We start from the raw sequence: 18,267 nt of genomic DNA, 5'->3' as shown, positions 1-18,267 counted from the left end.
ACCTGCACAGACCCAGACACAATCCCACTACAGCCTGCAGAGATCAGGATGAACTGTTTGACCTAGCTTCTTGGACCAAGCTCTTGGGCTAGACCCGTACCCAGATGCAACTGCTCAGAGTGAGCGCAGCGGTGGCTGCCTCACACAGTCATCACCACTGCCAGCTGCCAAGCACTCTAATCAATGCTCTCATCCTTGCAAAATGCTGGCAAGGAATGGACGAGGCAGAGGTGCTGGCAGCAGGGAAGGGCCAGCAGGAACCTCAGCAGACCACCACCCTCCCTCCCAGCAGCACACTGCATCCACGGTACGGGCTGCAGAACAGCCTGTTTCCAAAGCATGGACAGGAAAGGATTTCCATCTTCTCCACAAGACAGCTTCAGCACTGACTGTCCCAGGAGAAAGGGGAGAGAGAACAAACAGGACATGGGCCTGAGCCTTGTTTTGCCATAGTCTTCTCATCTAATCTGTTGGATAATTAAGTGATGTGGAAAAATACAACACAGCTACGCGCTGCAGTATGCAGTACATACTTCTCCTTACAAGGGGACATGAATTTGAGCAACCACAAACAAGTTATTTGCTGCACTGTTTAACACTGTTTCTTAACGCAGTAAGATGTCTGCAGTATCTGTATGCCTGCCCATCAGCTTTCTCCATCTCACCTTCCCAACAGCTTTTGAATTTGTTAACTGGTTAATGAGAACATTACTGTAATTTCTGTGTTTTTACATTCAGTGTCATGGAATCACAGAATGGTTTGGTTTGGAAGGGACCTTCATAGATCGAGTCCAACCACTAACCTAGCACTGCAAAAACCACCACTAAACCATGTCCACCTGTCTTTTAAATACCTCCAGAGATAGTGATTCAACCACTTCCCTGGGCAGCCTGTTTCAATGTTTCATAACCCTTTCTGTGAATAAATTTTTCCTATATCCATCCTAAACCTCCCTGGCACAACTTGAGGCTATTTCCTCTTGTCCAACCCCCCTGATCACCTAGATCACTTAGTCCACCCCCCCTGCCACAGTCAGGGACATCTTTCACTAGATCAGGTTGCTCAAAGCCCCATCCAACCCGACCTTGAGCACTTCCAATGGTGGGGCATCCACATCTTCTCTGGGTGTCCATCCCATCTGGTTCACTGTAACTCACATTTCCTGCCCCTTGCTCAGGAGTAGTGGAAAGCTAAAGGTATAAGGCAGGGACAGACAAGCTGGAAGTATGGCAATGGACAGGGTTATAGGGACAGAGGCCAAGTCTCTTGAAATGCAAGTGTTTTTTAAGTGATGTGATCTATATGAAAAGCACAGTATATGTATTTCACACTTTGCATGGTTTTCAAATATGACCCATACTGTCATTGTGAAAAGTGTGGGTTGTCTTCTAAATATGAAACTATGTGTCTAGAAACAAAGCATGTTAGAAACAATTTGGAAAAACATTACAAGATTCTTGCAGGGACATCTCTGACTCCACTTGATGGAGAGGGTGGGTTTTGCTCCGCAGCCTGTGTAGAAGATAATACCCCATCCATGTTTCAGAGACTCCCTGGGATCTACAGAAGCTGAGGCCATGCGTCCTCTTTGATGCCTCTTCTGTGTCATCCTGAGCTTCCTCATGGTCTCTGCCGGGCACGCAGAGGGAGTATGGGGTAAGGATCTCCCAAAAAGAAGATTATCACCCTTGCCCGCATTACTTTTTCTGACTGACAGTCCCAGTTTGTATGTCCTCCCAAGGACCAGCTCCTCCATCAGGGGAGGGCATGACAGAGCTGTAGATGGGAGAAGAGTGAGGGACAATGGCAGGGGTGCCCAAAGGGAACCGAACCCTGCTTTCAAGTGCATTGGTGAGGTCTGTGTACAGGACACGCCTGACTAAAGCTGTCAGCACTGGGCATAGAGCAGGCAGGCATGGGATGAGGATGTGCAGGTGCAAAGCCAGAGCACTGACCTTCATTCGAATCCCCAACTGCGAACTCCCGAGGAATGCGAGGTCTTCCTAGTAAACCTTTGGGTGAGGAGCAGGAATAGGAGCGTGACCGAATGCCAGACACAGTGCATTCCTACAAGAAATTGCAGCAAATAAGACTCAAGTTGTTTTGAAATGCATCAGCAACAGAAACAAAAAAAAAAATCAGTGACTTTGAAAGAAAGTGAAAGAATCAATCTTTCAGAACTTCTGAAAGAAAGGCAGGTGACCATATACATAAATTTTCTTGGCTTCATTAAAGCTTTTGAAGTACAATTTTTGACAACTTCATCTGAAGTCTTAGGAAGCCTGTCATACTTCCACTATGACAGATTTTTGTATGTTGCAGGAAATAATTGTGGGTGCAAGTTAGAGTAAGAGAAAGCTTACACTCTTCTCCAGTTTAGTGACAAGCACCATCCAAACAGCGCTATTGGCCATTATATCTGACAACCAAGATGCTTTGTTTTACCACGGGAGCCATTAATCTTAGTACTTTAATACCTCAAGAACATTTCATGGAGACTAACACCGTGCCTTGGTGATTATTGATGTCAAAGTTTCCAAAGAAAGGAGTTAGCCTCTTTCTCTTTTCTCTCTGCATTTTTTTCTATTGTGTGTGAAAAGATTTTCCAATCCCCAAATACATTAATGATAAAGCTTGAAAGGAAACTCCCTACTCCCACTCCTAAACTGCTTACCTTATTGTTTTTAAAAGTAGCCCTAACAGAATTCAGTGTTTGTGCTGGACTCTTTTTCTCCCTTCATATAATCATTTGCTGAAGATCAGATAAAGTTTTACAGTGGCAAGAAGTCTATCTAATAAAAACATAAAGAAGCCTTACAAACAAAAAATAACTGCGTATGTGTCTTAAGATCTCAGAAATGGCACCATGGTCTGAAAAATAATGAATGTAGCCAGAGCACTTCAGCAAGCCATAATGAGGAAGAGAGATTTGCACTAGTCAATGCACAAAACCCAACTGAATTTCCCTGAGTCTAGTAATTGTTTTGAAACAGGCAGCAGGCTGTTTTTATACTTCACAAAGCTGTTACACTTTTAGATAACTACAGCTGGTTAAACATTTCCTCACTAAATATATTATTAGAAAATTCTGATTCACTGAAACTATCTCCTTTGAAATTCTTCTGATAAAGTACGCTTTTTTCAAAGCTGAAGGGAATGTCTGATGGACCCTTCCCACAGCTGCTGCTGAGCTAGGACACAACCAGGAAGTTCCTGCTTCACAACCCTGGGTGTGCTGCTCTCCAGAGGGACTAGCACTGCCAACTGGGAACTCATTTTTCCCCTTCAGATTCAGGCATTTCTCACATGTTTTCAGTGATTTACTTAAAAGGAAAGCAACGCAAACCAAGATAGTATCAAATACCTTGGGCTGCAGATTGGTAGATAAATCTAATCCATCTCTGCTACAAGCCACGGCCTCTGAAGAGCCAAGGGGAGGGTAGTGAACGTGGGATCTGTCCGAAACACCTCCACTTCCGACGTCTACTTCAAGGTCATCAAGACTTGAACTGAAGCAGACAACAAAGTCTTTAATTCCCATGAATACTAGTAACAATCCATCTCAACCTTAATGCAACAAGCAAAGATACTGCTGTATACTCTGATTAATGACAACCCAAACCACCATGATTATGTGTTGGGTAAGTCACGATGTGAGTCCTCTCTCATGTTTGCAATCACCTGGTCAAGGTACGCAGTCACTCTGTACAGGAGTCATCTGACCCCACCTTGTGGATCTGCAGTACAGACATTTGCACTGCCCACGAACACGCAGACTCTCACCACAGTCAACCATCTCTGGAGGATGATTTTCAGACCCATGTTCAGCATCTCCCTTAAAATGAGATGTTTTGTTCCACACACATACCTGCCTCTCCATACAGATGATAAGGAGAACTGAGACAATAGCTCAGATTTCAGTATTAAGATACGTGGGTGTAGATGGATATTTTCTGCATATGTATATTTGAAAGATATTATGTGGCTATTCACAGACATCCTTTTTTCTACATCTGTGACTTGATGGAGGATGGAAGAGAAAACTAACAAGAGAGATGAAGGAGGGTCTGAGACAGTTTATGGGATTCATTTCAAAAGATAAAAACTTTAAAACATATAGGGCTATAAACAGACTGAAAAAACTCTGGCTAAATCAATACTTCAAACACCTAGAGACTATTTGATAGGCAAGGGTTCCTGAGGAGGAGAGTGCAGTAAGGTTTCTCAGCAGTACCAGAGTTTCCCAGGATGGGTCCTGCTCGCTACAAGAGTAAGTTCATGGTCTCTTCATCAGAGTGACTGAAAGGAACGGTTGACTGCTTGCAATAACATTCCAGGCTTACAACATAAAACTTTAAATTATGTGTGGTATTTCTAAATAGCCAGGGTTCCTACCAGGAGTAATAGCACAACAATTCCTTCACACATACAAATTCACTTTGTCAAAGGGCAAATCTATCAATACTGTCCAAAACTACTTCCTTATTACACTTCTGGAGACCATCTTTCGCAATGTTTCCTAGTAATAGCCCACATGACATCTCAGAAACAAGTTATTTAAATGCATTATCAGTTACTGTCACATTTTAAAATTGCAAAAGAAATACATGTCTATATCAGCAGACAAGCATACCTGTCTTATTGCAGGTAATTTACCCAGGGAATTTTTTTGACACAAAGAGCTGGTTTAAAGATCTGCTAAGTAACTTGCCACATCACCTCAGATACTTCAAGGAAGATGCTGCTGGAATTAGATACTGATAGTCTTATTTTATGTGTAATATTTGGATCACTTACAGTTGACATATTAAAGTCAATCACATCTCTCTGAAAATTCATATAAGCTCTTAAAGCTCATGTATAGGTACCTGACCTAGGTCTTATAAATGTATAGGAGAAAAATGTTCATGACAGAGAGGCAGGAGTTATTTATAGTAACCTACATGATAACCTCATAGCTAGCAAAAATAAAAGGTCTGGGAAAGAACAACTCTTTGGCTGACATGTTGTCTTATCTGTGTTAAAAGATTCCTCCTAATGGACTTAATAGTTGCATAAGAAACTCAAAATTAAGGTAAAGAAAATGTTATTGCTCACTTTAATTGACAACAGACAGACACTACTGCTTCCTTACTGGTCTTACATAGATGTGATACCCTACCTCTGACTAGTCCAAACTCTCTGGAAAGGTGAGACAGAGATTCCAATTTCCTCCTGTACGAAAAGGATTTGACTTCATGTCTCTTCTATCCAGAGAAGCAATAAAGCCTCTTTATCAAGGGAATTTACTAATTGTTGAATACAAAAATTATAGTTTCATCTTCAAAGCCCTCTGCATTCCTGAAGCCAACCAGTTCCCAGCATAACCTAAAGCCATCTGGAGGATGGTCCTCAGACAACTGACTCTGCTGGCAGCAAACCCTGTGCACCAGCAGAAGAGTGGAAAACAGTCTGAACCTATCAGATATGTGAGCTGCACTCTGCACTGTGTCTTTTGAGGTTAAAAAAAAACCAGAAAAAACCAATCAGGATTGTTGGTCCTTCTACAGGCCAGTGCAAAGGATGGAAAGATTCCCAGAGTTCAACAGATTTTGAATTACTTTTGTAATGGAAAATATAACTGAGGAAAACTAGGGTGACATTCTAGTTTCTGACAAAAATGCCACAATGGAAACTCTTACAGTGAACAGCTGATTCTTTTTTCTTTTAACGAACACACAAAAGTATAAATTTGTATAAAAGTATAAATTTGCATTAAAAATTAATTCCCTTAAAAGATACCTTTTATTTGTTAAAAATGTCTTCGTAACTATTTTATGAAAACAGATCATTAGGACAATTTAAATATCAGTGATTGAAAACAGTGATTTTACCTCAGTAATAGTATTTATTACTCCAGATTCTGCTTCATCTTTTGAAGTAAAAGGTAATCATAAATAATCCTTTTTCTGGCCATACCATCAAGTCAATTCCATACCTTTTTTTTTTCATGTCAGCATTAAGTTGACCCCGATCCTTAATAAAACCGTGAGTCTTGAATGGAAGGTATGAATCTGCTCCATATAGATCAGAAGGTGAAACAGTATGTCTTAAACCTGCATTTTCTCCATTTTTCACTGGCTTTTGATTTCCTTCATTTGGAACATATATATATTGGTCATTCTCTTCAAGGGAGGGAGACGAAGAGCTCTTAGCCATCGGGATTGAGTTGGTGGGATTCAGACACGATTCACTGCTGACACCATGTCCATGAACATAGTTAGCCTTTAAATCTCCAGCCTGCAGGAAACAAATGCTGGTAAGAGGCAGTAACAAGATGTATTGTCAGGCAATAAGGACCAGATTAGTTTGCCATTTTATTTATGGTTATATGGTTTGCCTTTTTTTTCCCCCAATTACTTTTTACAGCACATGAATTGAAGACAAGTTATACAGCCAGGAGATTCTAGACTCTTGCATTACTTTTTTCCATAATTAGAGTAGCAATGAATTGGTATTTGCAAGTCTAATCTATTTCTCACTCATATTTGTACCTTTTGTTAACTGTATTGATTCATATATTTATAGCTTTTAATAAAAAATATCCTTGAGTCGAGCAAAAAATATGCATGATACATTAGCGTTGGAGACATATGGAGGAGAATTCAAACATTGTGCAATTTCATTTGGAAACACCAGCCTACACATCATGCACTTTTCATTTTCCAGCACCAATTTCCGAAGCTTTGAGATAAATATACATGACCTGGAACACACGTTCTCCAGATGAGGAAGGGAAAGGAATCTTTATTTTTTTGCTGTTAAGCAATTATGAGCATGAAGCACTTCTCCTCTTGCACAGACACAAGAACAGAGTTAGGAATTATGTTTTCTCAGATATAGGGATCAGGATTTAGACCCTGGCAACAAATAATTCTTTGCACAACTGAGGTTGAATTCTCCTGTCAGCTCTGCAGAAGGTATTAAAATATAGTTTATTGTCAGTCTTTTAGTTAGGTGCTACTGTTGTTTATTTAAACACTAAATAATACTGAAAAGTCACACAGCCAGTGAGAACACTCTACTTTCAAAAAGCACCTGTATAAAAGCAAGAAGAGAGGAAGGATTGCAAGTGTATCCAAAGCCCTGGTCCTTCAGATTGTTGACTTCCTCCTCTCCAGTCCCACTTGAGATGTGTTTTCATCCCAATCATTATGATGTTTCTTTTAGTAAAAGACAGAAAGAACTGCTGGCATTTTTACAGCAGCCCATATTTGCATTCAAAGACACAGTGCATGCAAGTCTGGAAGTACTTCTGCTGTGTTGTGCAGATGAGATGCACGAAGGTAAAATGCTTCTCCCAGGTCTTACATAGCTGTTCCTCTCTTCAAAGCTATTCCTGCCCGGACAGCATTTCCCCTCAGCACAAGAGGCAGCTCCTCAGCTGCTCCAGCTCCTGCAGCGTGGTGCTTAAGGGAGAATTTGGCCCTAATTAGCAATTTAACAAAGTTGAATGTGGCTGGGTATTGAGCAAATGTTAGTAACTGGAGCTGAAGTACCCCCCAGCAATATACTCGGGTAACATTTGCATCTCCAACAAAGCTGCACTTCTGCAGCTCTGTCCTTCCAACCTGAATATTGTTAATATCAAGGGTTCACACTTTGCACATATCGTCAGTCCCCTGCCAGCTGCTCACCCCTACGTCATTACTTCATGCATCTCTCAGTAACCTTAGGTGCATTTTGGCCTCTGACTGAAACTTCTGTCAGCTGTCACAACGAACTGGATCTGCAGTGAATGCAGTGGCTGAAGTGTTTCAGGGAACAAAAAAAAAAAAAAAAAGAAGAAAAAACACTTGCAAAAATCTCATCCTTCTTCTAACATTATAATCTGATCGCTTCTTACTCTTATATTCCAACTTTAACCCCAAGGAGAACCCACAACAGGTTACAAATAATTAAGTCACTTTAACCATCACTGAAACCTAGCTACATGCTACCAGCATTTGGCAGCTGTTTAACTACACACCACCACTATACACAAGAGTTGGACTAGTCCCCCCTGCCTAAGTTATGGGAAAGGATTTCAGGCCCAACATAGTGACACAAAATATAATTTGGTCTGGACACTCTGGCTCTTCTCCAATGCTGGTGACAAATAAATCAGAAACATGAATACTAAGTCAGGACCTCCAGTATCAGAATGCTGCATGTCAGTTGGAAGATGTTGACTTCACCTTTTCAGCAATATCTCATTTTTGTTGAGCCTGTAAGCTTAGCTAGGAGCTTATAATTAACTTCTGAAGTTAGCCAACATCAGCAAATTCATCTCTTTTGTAAATGTATATAGAATTCAGAAAATCTGAAGTGCACACGAGCAAGTTACATTGTGTTAATGTTTCTTAGAAAGAAGCAAATACCATTTAGCTCACACACACACACACACATACAAAAGACAGTAAAAGCTGCCTTAGAGTTGTCCCTCCAGGCTAGGGAGAATAATTCCTGTCATAACTGAATCTGTTAAAAGGGACCTCATAACTGGGTTACAAAATGCCGCTTAGAAGCCCAAGGTATTACTGTTTTTATTTTAGAGCTTTACTAATTGGCCACACTCCACTGCTCACAGATCCAGAAGATCCTACTATCGCACAAATAAATTACTTTAACAGAAGACACTGAAAAATTTGCCCAAAGTTTGACCATAAGCTTACTTGGTCTACTACCATGCAGTTTGCATATACTTCATCACTTCCACTCAGCACAGCAGAATGCCTGGTTGCAGCAAACAAAGTAGGTGGAGCCTTGAGTTTCCTGAGAACATCAAGGGTAGAGTGTCTCTGCTCTGGAAAAAAGAAATTGTGGAAAATATGCCATTAAATCTCAAATAATTTTCTTCTCATGCATATATACTGTCATAAAAAAAATTGCAAAGTTAAACAGTAAGCACCAAATCTTAGGATTACAATTCGAGTAATACTTGTGTGGCCACTCAAAAATCTGCCCATTTTGTAATTGCCTTACACTTCCTAAATGTTCCAAGAAGCCTATAGTTGAACAAGGCTCTAAAAGGTACCACAGAATCATTCATATAACTTAAAAATACTTAGTGTTTCTGTACCTTGGTTATCAAAACCTTTATTTTCTACCCAAGGCAGAACTTTAAAGAGATCTGTGGTTGAAGTACATCGGACAAGATTTATGGACTGCGATGAAATATGCACGATTCTGGCCTATACATTATAAATATCTAACATCTGATACATTATATGAGTGGAATAGTGTTCAACTGTAGTCAAATAATGACTCTCCTAAAGCATTCTACCTACTGGGAGTAACAAATACTAATTATAAACCAATAAAGCAGATTACTGTTCTTAAAATAAAAAACAGCAACAACATTTTAAGACTGATAGAAATAAAATACCACTGATAATGCCTTTACAAGGTGACAGCAATCAATCAAGATTTGACCCATGAACAAGATGTTTGGGATGAAGACTGCTTCTGATCTACTTTTGGTACAGAAATGAGAAATTATCAGTTTCACCAGAAATTATTAACAGAAGTTCAGAGTTTAGTTTTCAATAGCATGTTCATGACTGCAAATATTATAAAAAGCTGCATGGGCTGACTCTTTATTTCATGGCGTTGAGCAGCAGAAACACTAACCAAGTGCTACAGAAACACTGTCAGTCTGTCTTGCACGCCCACTTCTCTTAAAGCTGCTTATAAGTATGAAGAGCATTCACCAATCTAGCATCTGAGATGGTAGTCAAGGTCTCATATTATCTTCTGATTGTAAAAGGAGCAAAATTTGACAAAGTGGAAACCAGTCTTGCTCTGGACTGTTGAAAACAAGTTTTTTAAGAAAATCACAGTTGTAACGTAATTTGCATTTTTTAAGATGCTGTAAGTCAAGCATTGCCACTGGAAATGCACTGAGATAGGCAAGCATAAGAACGATGTGGTAGAGGAAACTATCATACCCAGCAAAATATCCAAAATCAAAACTCTCAGATCCTTAATTCCAGTCTGTCTCTTATTGAAAATTATGCAAAAAAAAAATCCTTCTTAATCTGCATCAGAAATTTATTTTCTGCAAAGGTGGAAAGGAAAAGATACCACTGAAGACTCCCGCTGGGCTATATTCTTAAAGTAACGTAACTGCTATTGGAAGATCACAGAATCATATAGCACGGTTTAGGTTGGAATATAGACGTAGTCCAACGTCATCTTTCACCAAATCAGGCTGATTAAAGCCCCATCCAAGATGCCTATGGCCATCAGATTGCAAGAAAAGCTATAATGAAGAAATGGCACTGGATTAGAAACTACACTTGTCAAGGTCTGGGGCATTTGTTCTGCTGAAAAAAAAAGTCCCAAGACCACTGCCAAAACTGCAATGCTACACCAGATCTTTTATTTAAGATGTTATCTCATAAAGCCAGTTGTGTCTATAGAGACAACTGGAAATTCCCACTTAGAAATGGCACACTATGAATTATTTGGTTTCTAGTCCTGGAAGGCCTTGCAGGACACCATACCATTAAAACATCCTTACGTTCCTCATTTTGCTTCTCCCTCCTGCAGGAATTTTAATGTGATTTTAGTGTCACCATCTTGAGAATTGCTAAAGCTACAAACCATTTCCTTATGCCTGCCAACATCCCAAAGCCTTTGTTTATAAATAGTATTAAAGCATTGTTTTCTACAGCAGTTCATCAGTCTTTGGCATCTAAGATCATATGGAGATGTGATTTGGCAAAAACTGGCAGTACTTTCTTGTGGCAAGTAAAGTTTTCCAAGGGCTGGTCTTAAGCCAACAACCAGGAGGAAGAAAAATGTTAGGCTCTCCACTGCTTCTTGGATGCTTATTACCTTCCTCAGCACACGCTCCCTCTGGTATATAAACCCACTGGGTACAATGAGCAGCTGAATACCAAAGGGTGGTATTCAGCTCCCATGCTAGGCCGCAAAGGTTCAAAATGCACCCCTGAAAAACAGCCCAGGCGTTAGGGATTCCCAAATCGTGGTGTAAGCCCAAGCCCATGGAAACAGCTTCTTGACTTCAGTAACAGTCCTCACTGCTGGGCTGGACTGCACTATGAATTACATGTCCCACATCAGAAACAACAAAATCCCCCTACTACTTCACATTTTTATTTATCTTACATTATTTTAAAATAATACCACATTTCACATTAATTTGAAGTTCTGTAAGAGAGTAACAATCTAAGTAACAACTTCTGAAGAAAGCTGCTGAAAATACAAGATATACCAGAATACGTTATCTGCAGTACTTTCTGTCACTAACTCTTTATTGATTACCACTGCTAAATGCCTTATGTTTTTCTGGCGATGCTCCAGTTGGTGTATTGTTACAGGTGAGGTGTCTAAATAAATACTCGTTGGGGTTTTAAATGAACAGACAAAAGGTAGCAGGTTATTCTGGGCTTCATGTTGCCATATGACTCCACTGTACCTCCTTATTCCCACTACTTCCTCCAATTTCAAACAAGCGTGAAGGAACGACTACATCAAACCAACTTCGTAACAAGAGAAGTATTTAAAGACTTTGCTGAATGCAGGGGAGAGCATTATTTATTACACATTGACTATACTAGTAACTTATTTCCACTGGATAGGCCCACATAGTTTAAAAAGTGACAAAACCATCGCAAGCGTCCAGATCACACACAGCATTCCTCCAGCCCCACTAACTGCTTCCAGCCTGCCTTGTTGGCTACAAATCATCTCAGTCCTACAGGGACCATCAACAGACCCTCCTCCAGGTTAACACGGCAGTAGGAAACAGCTCGCTGTACTGGGTACCAGCAGTAATATGCAGCAAGGCTGTCCTTGCCTGAAAGATGAGGAGTAACAACAAAATGTCTCAAAAATCTCCCCTGCCCATTCAAAATGCTTACTCTCGTTGCAGATGCAAAAGTTCAGCCCAGCTTGTGGAAAGACAAGATATGACTGCCAGGGCAAACTGACACTTCTTGCCAGAGTGAAGGTGCCCCCAAGAGTTTCAGCTGTAAAACGTGTCAGTAATGAACTCCAAGGTGCTTGCTAAGGTGAAAGCGTCCTCAATACAACACAGCAGAATTGGCTCTGGTACTGAAACAGCCCAGCAAGCACAGCTCACCAAGTTGATCGTCCTGCCAGAGCTGGACACTCCCTGGCCGTATACTGTGCCACGACCACAGAAAAAGTAAAAAATAAAATAAAATAAAATAAAATAAAATAAAATAAAATAAAATAAAATAAAATAAAATAAAATAAAATAAAGGCATGTCTCCTTTAGCAGAGCCTGTGGCTCTCTGCCATCTGCCTGGTAAACAGTCAGGAAAGATGTATGTGTTATTTAGATGTAGGTGAACAAAAGCCACAGTGCTGGGAAGGATAATCTCCAAACATGGATAAAATAAAAGACCTTGACCAATGAATAACTAGGCACAAGTTCTCCACATCTTCTGTAATGTTATTCTCAAAATTATACAACAAAGGCTGCACATTTTACCAGGCACAAAAGCTAATAAAAATACTTTAACTTTAAAAAAAAAATGACCATCATAGCAATAATTCAAAACATGCTTTGTGTTGGCATAAGAAAATGTACAGCCTTGAATGACCTGTGTCAGAAAATAGCAAGAACACAACATTGCCTGTTTTTCCACAAAAATCAAAACTTAAATAATTCTATGAGACAGCACACGGCAAAAGAGAAGTGAAATACATCAACGTAAGCAAGCTGAGAGCCAGGAAAGAAATTACAAATTCACTTCTCTAGATACACTGAATTGTTTTCAGACAGCTCATCGTATTTACCCCCAGCAATCTGAGCAGGGGTTAATGTGTAACTGGAAGTAACAGAGCTATGAAGTGACCAAAAAATGCAGACAGCTAAGTGAACGGGTCATGCAGGACTGCAGAATACTCCTCTAAATATAGAACTGGTCACCTGAATTTAGAGAAAGAAGCCCATATGCTCCTGGCAAGAGACCAACCGAAGTGACATTCACATCTGTAGATGTGGACCATACAACCAATTTCAATGGGGGATCTGAATCCCTGATTCAGATGTCTTAGTGCTTCATTCAGACAGTGCAACTACTCTTGACAGCAAAATTAAGCAAGTACATAAGAACAGCATTACACAGATGGTAAAGTGAGGTAGGCTTTGAAGTGCTGCTGTCATAAAGACATTTAACTGTCCTAAATCTGTGGAATGGAAACCAAAACACTGCATTTCCTATATACTGCATCAAGCTGATCAGTCATCTGGATGCTAGAAATCATACCATCATGTTCAAGATACGGTCCTAAAGTAGCCTGAGGATAAAGGTAGTTGTCAGTCCTTGACTTTGATCTTTGTCCCCTGAATGTGAGATGCAAGAAAGTGCCCCTTTCCAACACGGGATTCACAGCTCTGACCTCCCTCCCTGAAGCAGGCACCTTACCGACTATACAAAGGAATGTACAACCAGAAATAAGCTGGTATCTCATTTTATACAACAGCACAAGAGAGAAAATACTTTCCCAAGATATAGGACGCTGGGTTTCAATCATCACCTCTGCTGGAGTGGACTTGGCACGTAACTCCCCCCTCCCAGAACAGTGGGACAGACTAAGCAGAAACAGATATTCTCACCACCCCTGAAGGGTGATAAAGCCTCCAAAAAGGCTCTGGAGCTACTGCCTCTGAACAGGTAGGACTATGCAGCACAAGAAGAGGGGAGACCTGCCTTATGGCCATTTCCCATTAAATAACAAAGTAAATACCATTTAAAAATAACAAAATAAACACTATTAGGGGTCTTGCAGCAACAAATAAAATTTAGACACCTCCCCCTCCCCAGCCCAATCACTAAGACACAGTCATGTTCACATTCTCTGCTGAGCCTAATTAACCTTTAATCATGCCACGCACACGCAGGCTCAGCAGGCGGGAGGGAGTCTGCAGTGCATGGCCCCGACAGGGCACAGCCTGCGCTTGTCTCCTGCCGCCCCCCAGGAGTTCAGGGGGGGGACAGGGGCTCCACCACCCAGCCTGAGAGGTCCCCGAGCAGGGGCAAAAGCTGAGTTTGGGGCACACAGGGAACTTAAAATCTGAAATCACTGATGCGTGTGGTGCAAAGTGGGGTGTGAGACTTTCTGCTTTGGACTATGCCACAGGAGGTTGGACCAGTTCCCCTGCCTCCCAAGGGGGAGCAACCCCAGACCAGGAAACCAACCACCTGCTGCAGCACCCAGCACAGGTACACAGCAATGACTTTGTGGCTTTTGGGGTAAGCAGGAGGAATCCCACACCCCTTCCCGCCGGGCACTACAAGTCTCTTGTTCACTGAGACTTGAACTCCCACGTGAGGGAAACGCAGCTGCGAGGTACGTGCCCCACACCTGCGTGCCAGGATCAATTGGCCGTGCTTGGATACTACCAGAAAAAAAAACATAGATCACGAGCATAGGTCATGAGCCTGCTCTCCCCTTTTAGAGGCAGTTCTCCCAATCCTATGGGCAGCCAGGATTTCAATTCCCCAAGCACAAGTGAACCCTTAGACTTTACCACTAAAACATGCACCTTCTTGCTCCAGCAACCCCATATATATGATCGGACATATGTGCAGACAAGCCACATGTGCTGATACACTGTTAATAGAAGGGATAGGAAACAAAATGCAATACTATAACATACAAACATCAGATCTGTATACGGTGCTTTACAACACATGAAGCATTTTAAAAAAATAATGAATAAAATAAATAAATAACAGCAACAGTACCATGGAAGGTGGGTGCACAGCTACAGCATTTACAGATAAAATGAGTCCTCATGAGAGATGGAAAGAACACACACCAAGCAACTTGCAACCCATTTCATCTTTACAAATTGTATGTGCATCTGTACACATTGCAGAAGCTCTTATACGCTTGGGAAATACTGGATTTCCCCATGAATAAAAGTTAAAAGTTCAGAAAGTGTTCTGCACATTAAAATGTGCGTTCTGTACACATTTTTCACTCTAAAACTAGGTCAAAGTCTCAGTCTGTGTAAACATGAGTCTCCTGGATCATTGACTTTAATGGCACTGATGGATCTTACTCCTCTTACTTGGTTTTTTCCCTTTCTGAAACAAAAAAAAAGGAATTTTATGGAAGGAACCACAAATTACTTTTTTTTGCCTTTTTTGCCTCTTCATCTCTTTGCTTTTAAATGTAGAAAAAATTTAGCTTTCCTCATTAAAGCCTTCAATTATAATTGTTCCTAACATAAACTTGCTAGTCAGTGTCTTTCAACCTCCTTAAAATCCCCTTTATCATACTGCCAACATTTTTAATGCTTACCTCCCAAAGATTTCTCCACAAAGAACGACAATGTCTAACTGTGCAAAGACAGTAACTGACCCTGCCACCAAAGAGAGTAACTGGCTTTTTTGCTTTCTTGTACAGAAAGCAGAAGATTTCCCTCTTCATTCTGGTAAGATTTTTGTATGTAATTTAAACCAAAAAAAAATCCTGTTAGCTGTTGAGGCATATTTCAATTACCAAATTCTTCCTAAACAAAAACAACTGTAACCAGCAGAGTTTTCTGCAACTGCTGCTATGCCGTGCAGCTCCCAGGGTGTCAAAGCTGCTCAGCGAAAGTTACACATGCAACCAGAAGGGAAAAAAAAAAGCCCTAAGAAAGTAAAGAAATAAAAACAATTTTAAAGAACAGTACATAATTTGGAGAAAACATTTTCTCCTTACTTAACAAATTCCAACACCAATATTTATAAGAGCATAACTAAGAGTGAGATAGACTTTTGACAGAAAGAAAATCTACCTCATGCAAGCTGTTTATAGCCACCTGCACACAACCAGACAATGAAAAGGAGGCAGAGCTATTAAACAAGTCATTTAAAAGAAGACAGCTTTTTCTACCTGGTTTGGATGCCCTTCTTCGAATCCTCATTTTAGGTAAGGATGGCCAAGAGTAATTAAAAGGTGAATCAGAGTCTGAGTCCATTTTTGTGCTAAATAAACACAGAGCAGATTCCCAAAGTTGCACTTTGTTGTTCTCAATAGCAAGTCAAGTCTAAGAGTGATGTAAAATAAAGGAATGGACAAAGAAGGATCAAATTGCCCACTAAACACAGGGGAGGGAGAAGCTATAAATGTTTGCTCTCTTCAGGCGTCCAGGCATGTAGACAGATCAGGCTGCAAATACTAAGGCAGAAGAAAGGAGGTTAACGTATGAGAGCTTCGAGTGGAGCTGTTGCATCGTGGTCCAAAGCTATTTGAAAGGTCACCGTGTGCCAATGAATCATTAACTCACCTTTCCATTTTGATGTAAATGAAAACAATAGGAGCCGAGTAAGGAACCAGAAAATAAGTCTCAAAAGTAAACAAACTATTGCAAGCTTTTTCAAAGCTTTGTTTCCATGTTAAAAGTGGGGTTTATGAATACTCTCAAATTAAAGACAGGCAAAATGCTGGAATTAAAGACGCCAAAGATTAACAGTAAGCTAAAAGCACTAATATATCTGCTGCACCCTATATTACTGCAGAGCAATACCCCTCCTCTCAGCATTTACAACTTTGGCAGACCTTGGGATGTTGCAGCTGGAAAAGCAGCGATAACCCCCTCAAAATCTGTCGCTCCCATCTTTCTAACTCAAATGAGCCTAAAGCTCAAGTGTTATAAAGAAAGATTACACTGTCATTAGAGGACCTCTCTTTCCAATAATATTTAGTCTGAATAGTATTTTCTCCTTCACACAGTCACCAAGTTAGACAGTGAATCATAAGGATTTTGTAGAGCTGGCACCTTTACAGCTCTGGTCTAACCTCAGAGCAACGCACAATACAGCTAGTGACTAATTTACAACAAATCCTCCATTCTTATACAGTCTCCCTGAACAACTCGTAGGCAATTAGTATTCAGTAGGAACTCATTATCCCTTCCCCCAACATCTTTACACTACACAAACTACTTTTTTTTTTTTAAATAAGCTCAAATGTGGCTATACAAGAGCTAATACAAAAATAACATGTCCACTGTTTCTTAACCAACTCCACCAAACATTTCTTTTAGTTACCCCACAATGTATGTGTTTTTGTACTCCACATAAAGGAGGAGAGGGAATGTGGATCAGCTTAAATGTCAGTTTTTGGAGGATGATGACATTTGAGCTTGTTAACATTCCTTACTTCACTTCAATTATTTTTGAGGCTGCTGAGGTCTGCAGCGCTACTTCTGTATTATGTTTCAAGTGATTCCTTAATCCACATTTCAGTCGGAGATAACAATGTGTTTGTTGAAAGAAAATAATACAATTCAAATGCAAATTTAACTCAAAACCCATTAGAAAAATATCTACCAGGTTTTCAGGGATAAAATAATTATTATACAAGCACTTCATAAAGAGCACAAATTACATAAAACAAAGTTGAAACACATCATTGTTCTGCCCTTCCCTTAACTGAAGTTCTGCCAGCTTTGTTAGGCCTGAAAAGAATAATTCACCCCAGACACTGGAAGCCTTAGACTTTCACTTTAAATATTAGACACTCCCATAGACTTTGTTTGATTTATATATATAATTAACCGCCCCAGGGAATTACAACGGACAATAGATGACTGAAAATACAGAGAGGATATAAATCCATGCTTTAAGCATCCACTTCAAAATATCTTCACTGCCTGGAATGTCAGGTTCAAATTGCACTGATAAATCCTCTGGGCATATGGGAATGCAGGCGCTGACGTACACCTTCCCACCTGCACACCATCCAGGGCATTACCCTGCCTCCCATCGTGGCCACAGTTTCAGAGAAAAGGAAAGGACGGAGCATATTTGTTGGATAACTTGTTCACTTAGGAAATGTCTGCAACATAAAAGATTTCCCCTCTAAGCAGCAGTTTGCCCTACACAAGTGTATTCTCTTGCTCGTTGGACGTATGTAACACCAACTGGAATAAAAGTCTTAATTTCAGACATGTACAAAAGGCAGCACTCCATGGGAAAACAGCAATTCACATATAGAGAGCACTGTATGTTTTACAGTGGCTGTTAAATTTCACACCTTTTGATTTTTGCAATTATCCCTTTCTTCTGCTTTATAAGAAACAGTAAATTTTGCTTACTTCTGTGATACCTCCATTTGTGAATCTATTCCCTAAATTGACCGATTCTGGCTTTTTTCACTTATACATTCAACTGAAATACACTTATTGACTCCCATTGGTCTTCCTGGACTTCTGTTTAGTCCAGGGATGGATAACTAGAACTGAACAA

The 18,267-nt window shown here is 40.4% G+C and overlaps 1 protein-coding gene across 1 annotated transcript in view; it reads right to left on the bottom strand.

Annotated features, from left to right (window-relative positions):
* ARHGEF28 (Rho guanine nucleotide exchange factor 28) overlaps positions 1–15,995 on the bottom strand; it is a 60,814-nt gene extending 44,819 nt beyond the window's left edge. Inside the window, exons 1-5 of the mRNA XM_074166939.1 lie at positions 15,911–15,995; positions 8,695–8,825; positions 5,979–6,280; positions 3,366–3,510; positions 1,957–2,068 (exon numbers count right to left, since the gene is read on the bottom strand). Of these exons, the coding sequence (XP_074023040.1) occupies positions 1,957–2,068; positions 3,366–3,510; positions 5,979–6,280; positions 8,695–8,825; positions 15,911–15,995 (775 nt within the window). The remainder of the gene's footprint in view (positions 1–1,956; positions 2,069–3,365; positions 3,511–5,978; positions 6,281–8,694; positions 8,826–15,910) is intronic.
* Between the last annotated feature and the right edge of the window lie 2,272 nt (positions 15,996–18,267).

The sequence above is a fragment of the Numenius arquata genome, chromosome Z, assembly GCF_964106895.1.
Source record: "Numenius arquata chromosome Z, bNumArq3.hap1.1, whole genome shotgun sequence".
Taxonomy (NCBI): Eukaryota; Metazoa; Chordata; class Aves; order Charadriiformes; family Scolopacidae; genus Numenius; species Numenius arquata.
The sequence above is the reverse complement of the archived record's forward strand: the minus strand, read 5'-3'. Positions and strand labels throughout refer to the sequence as shown.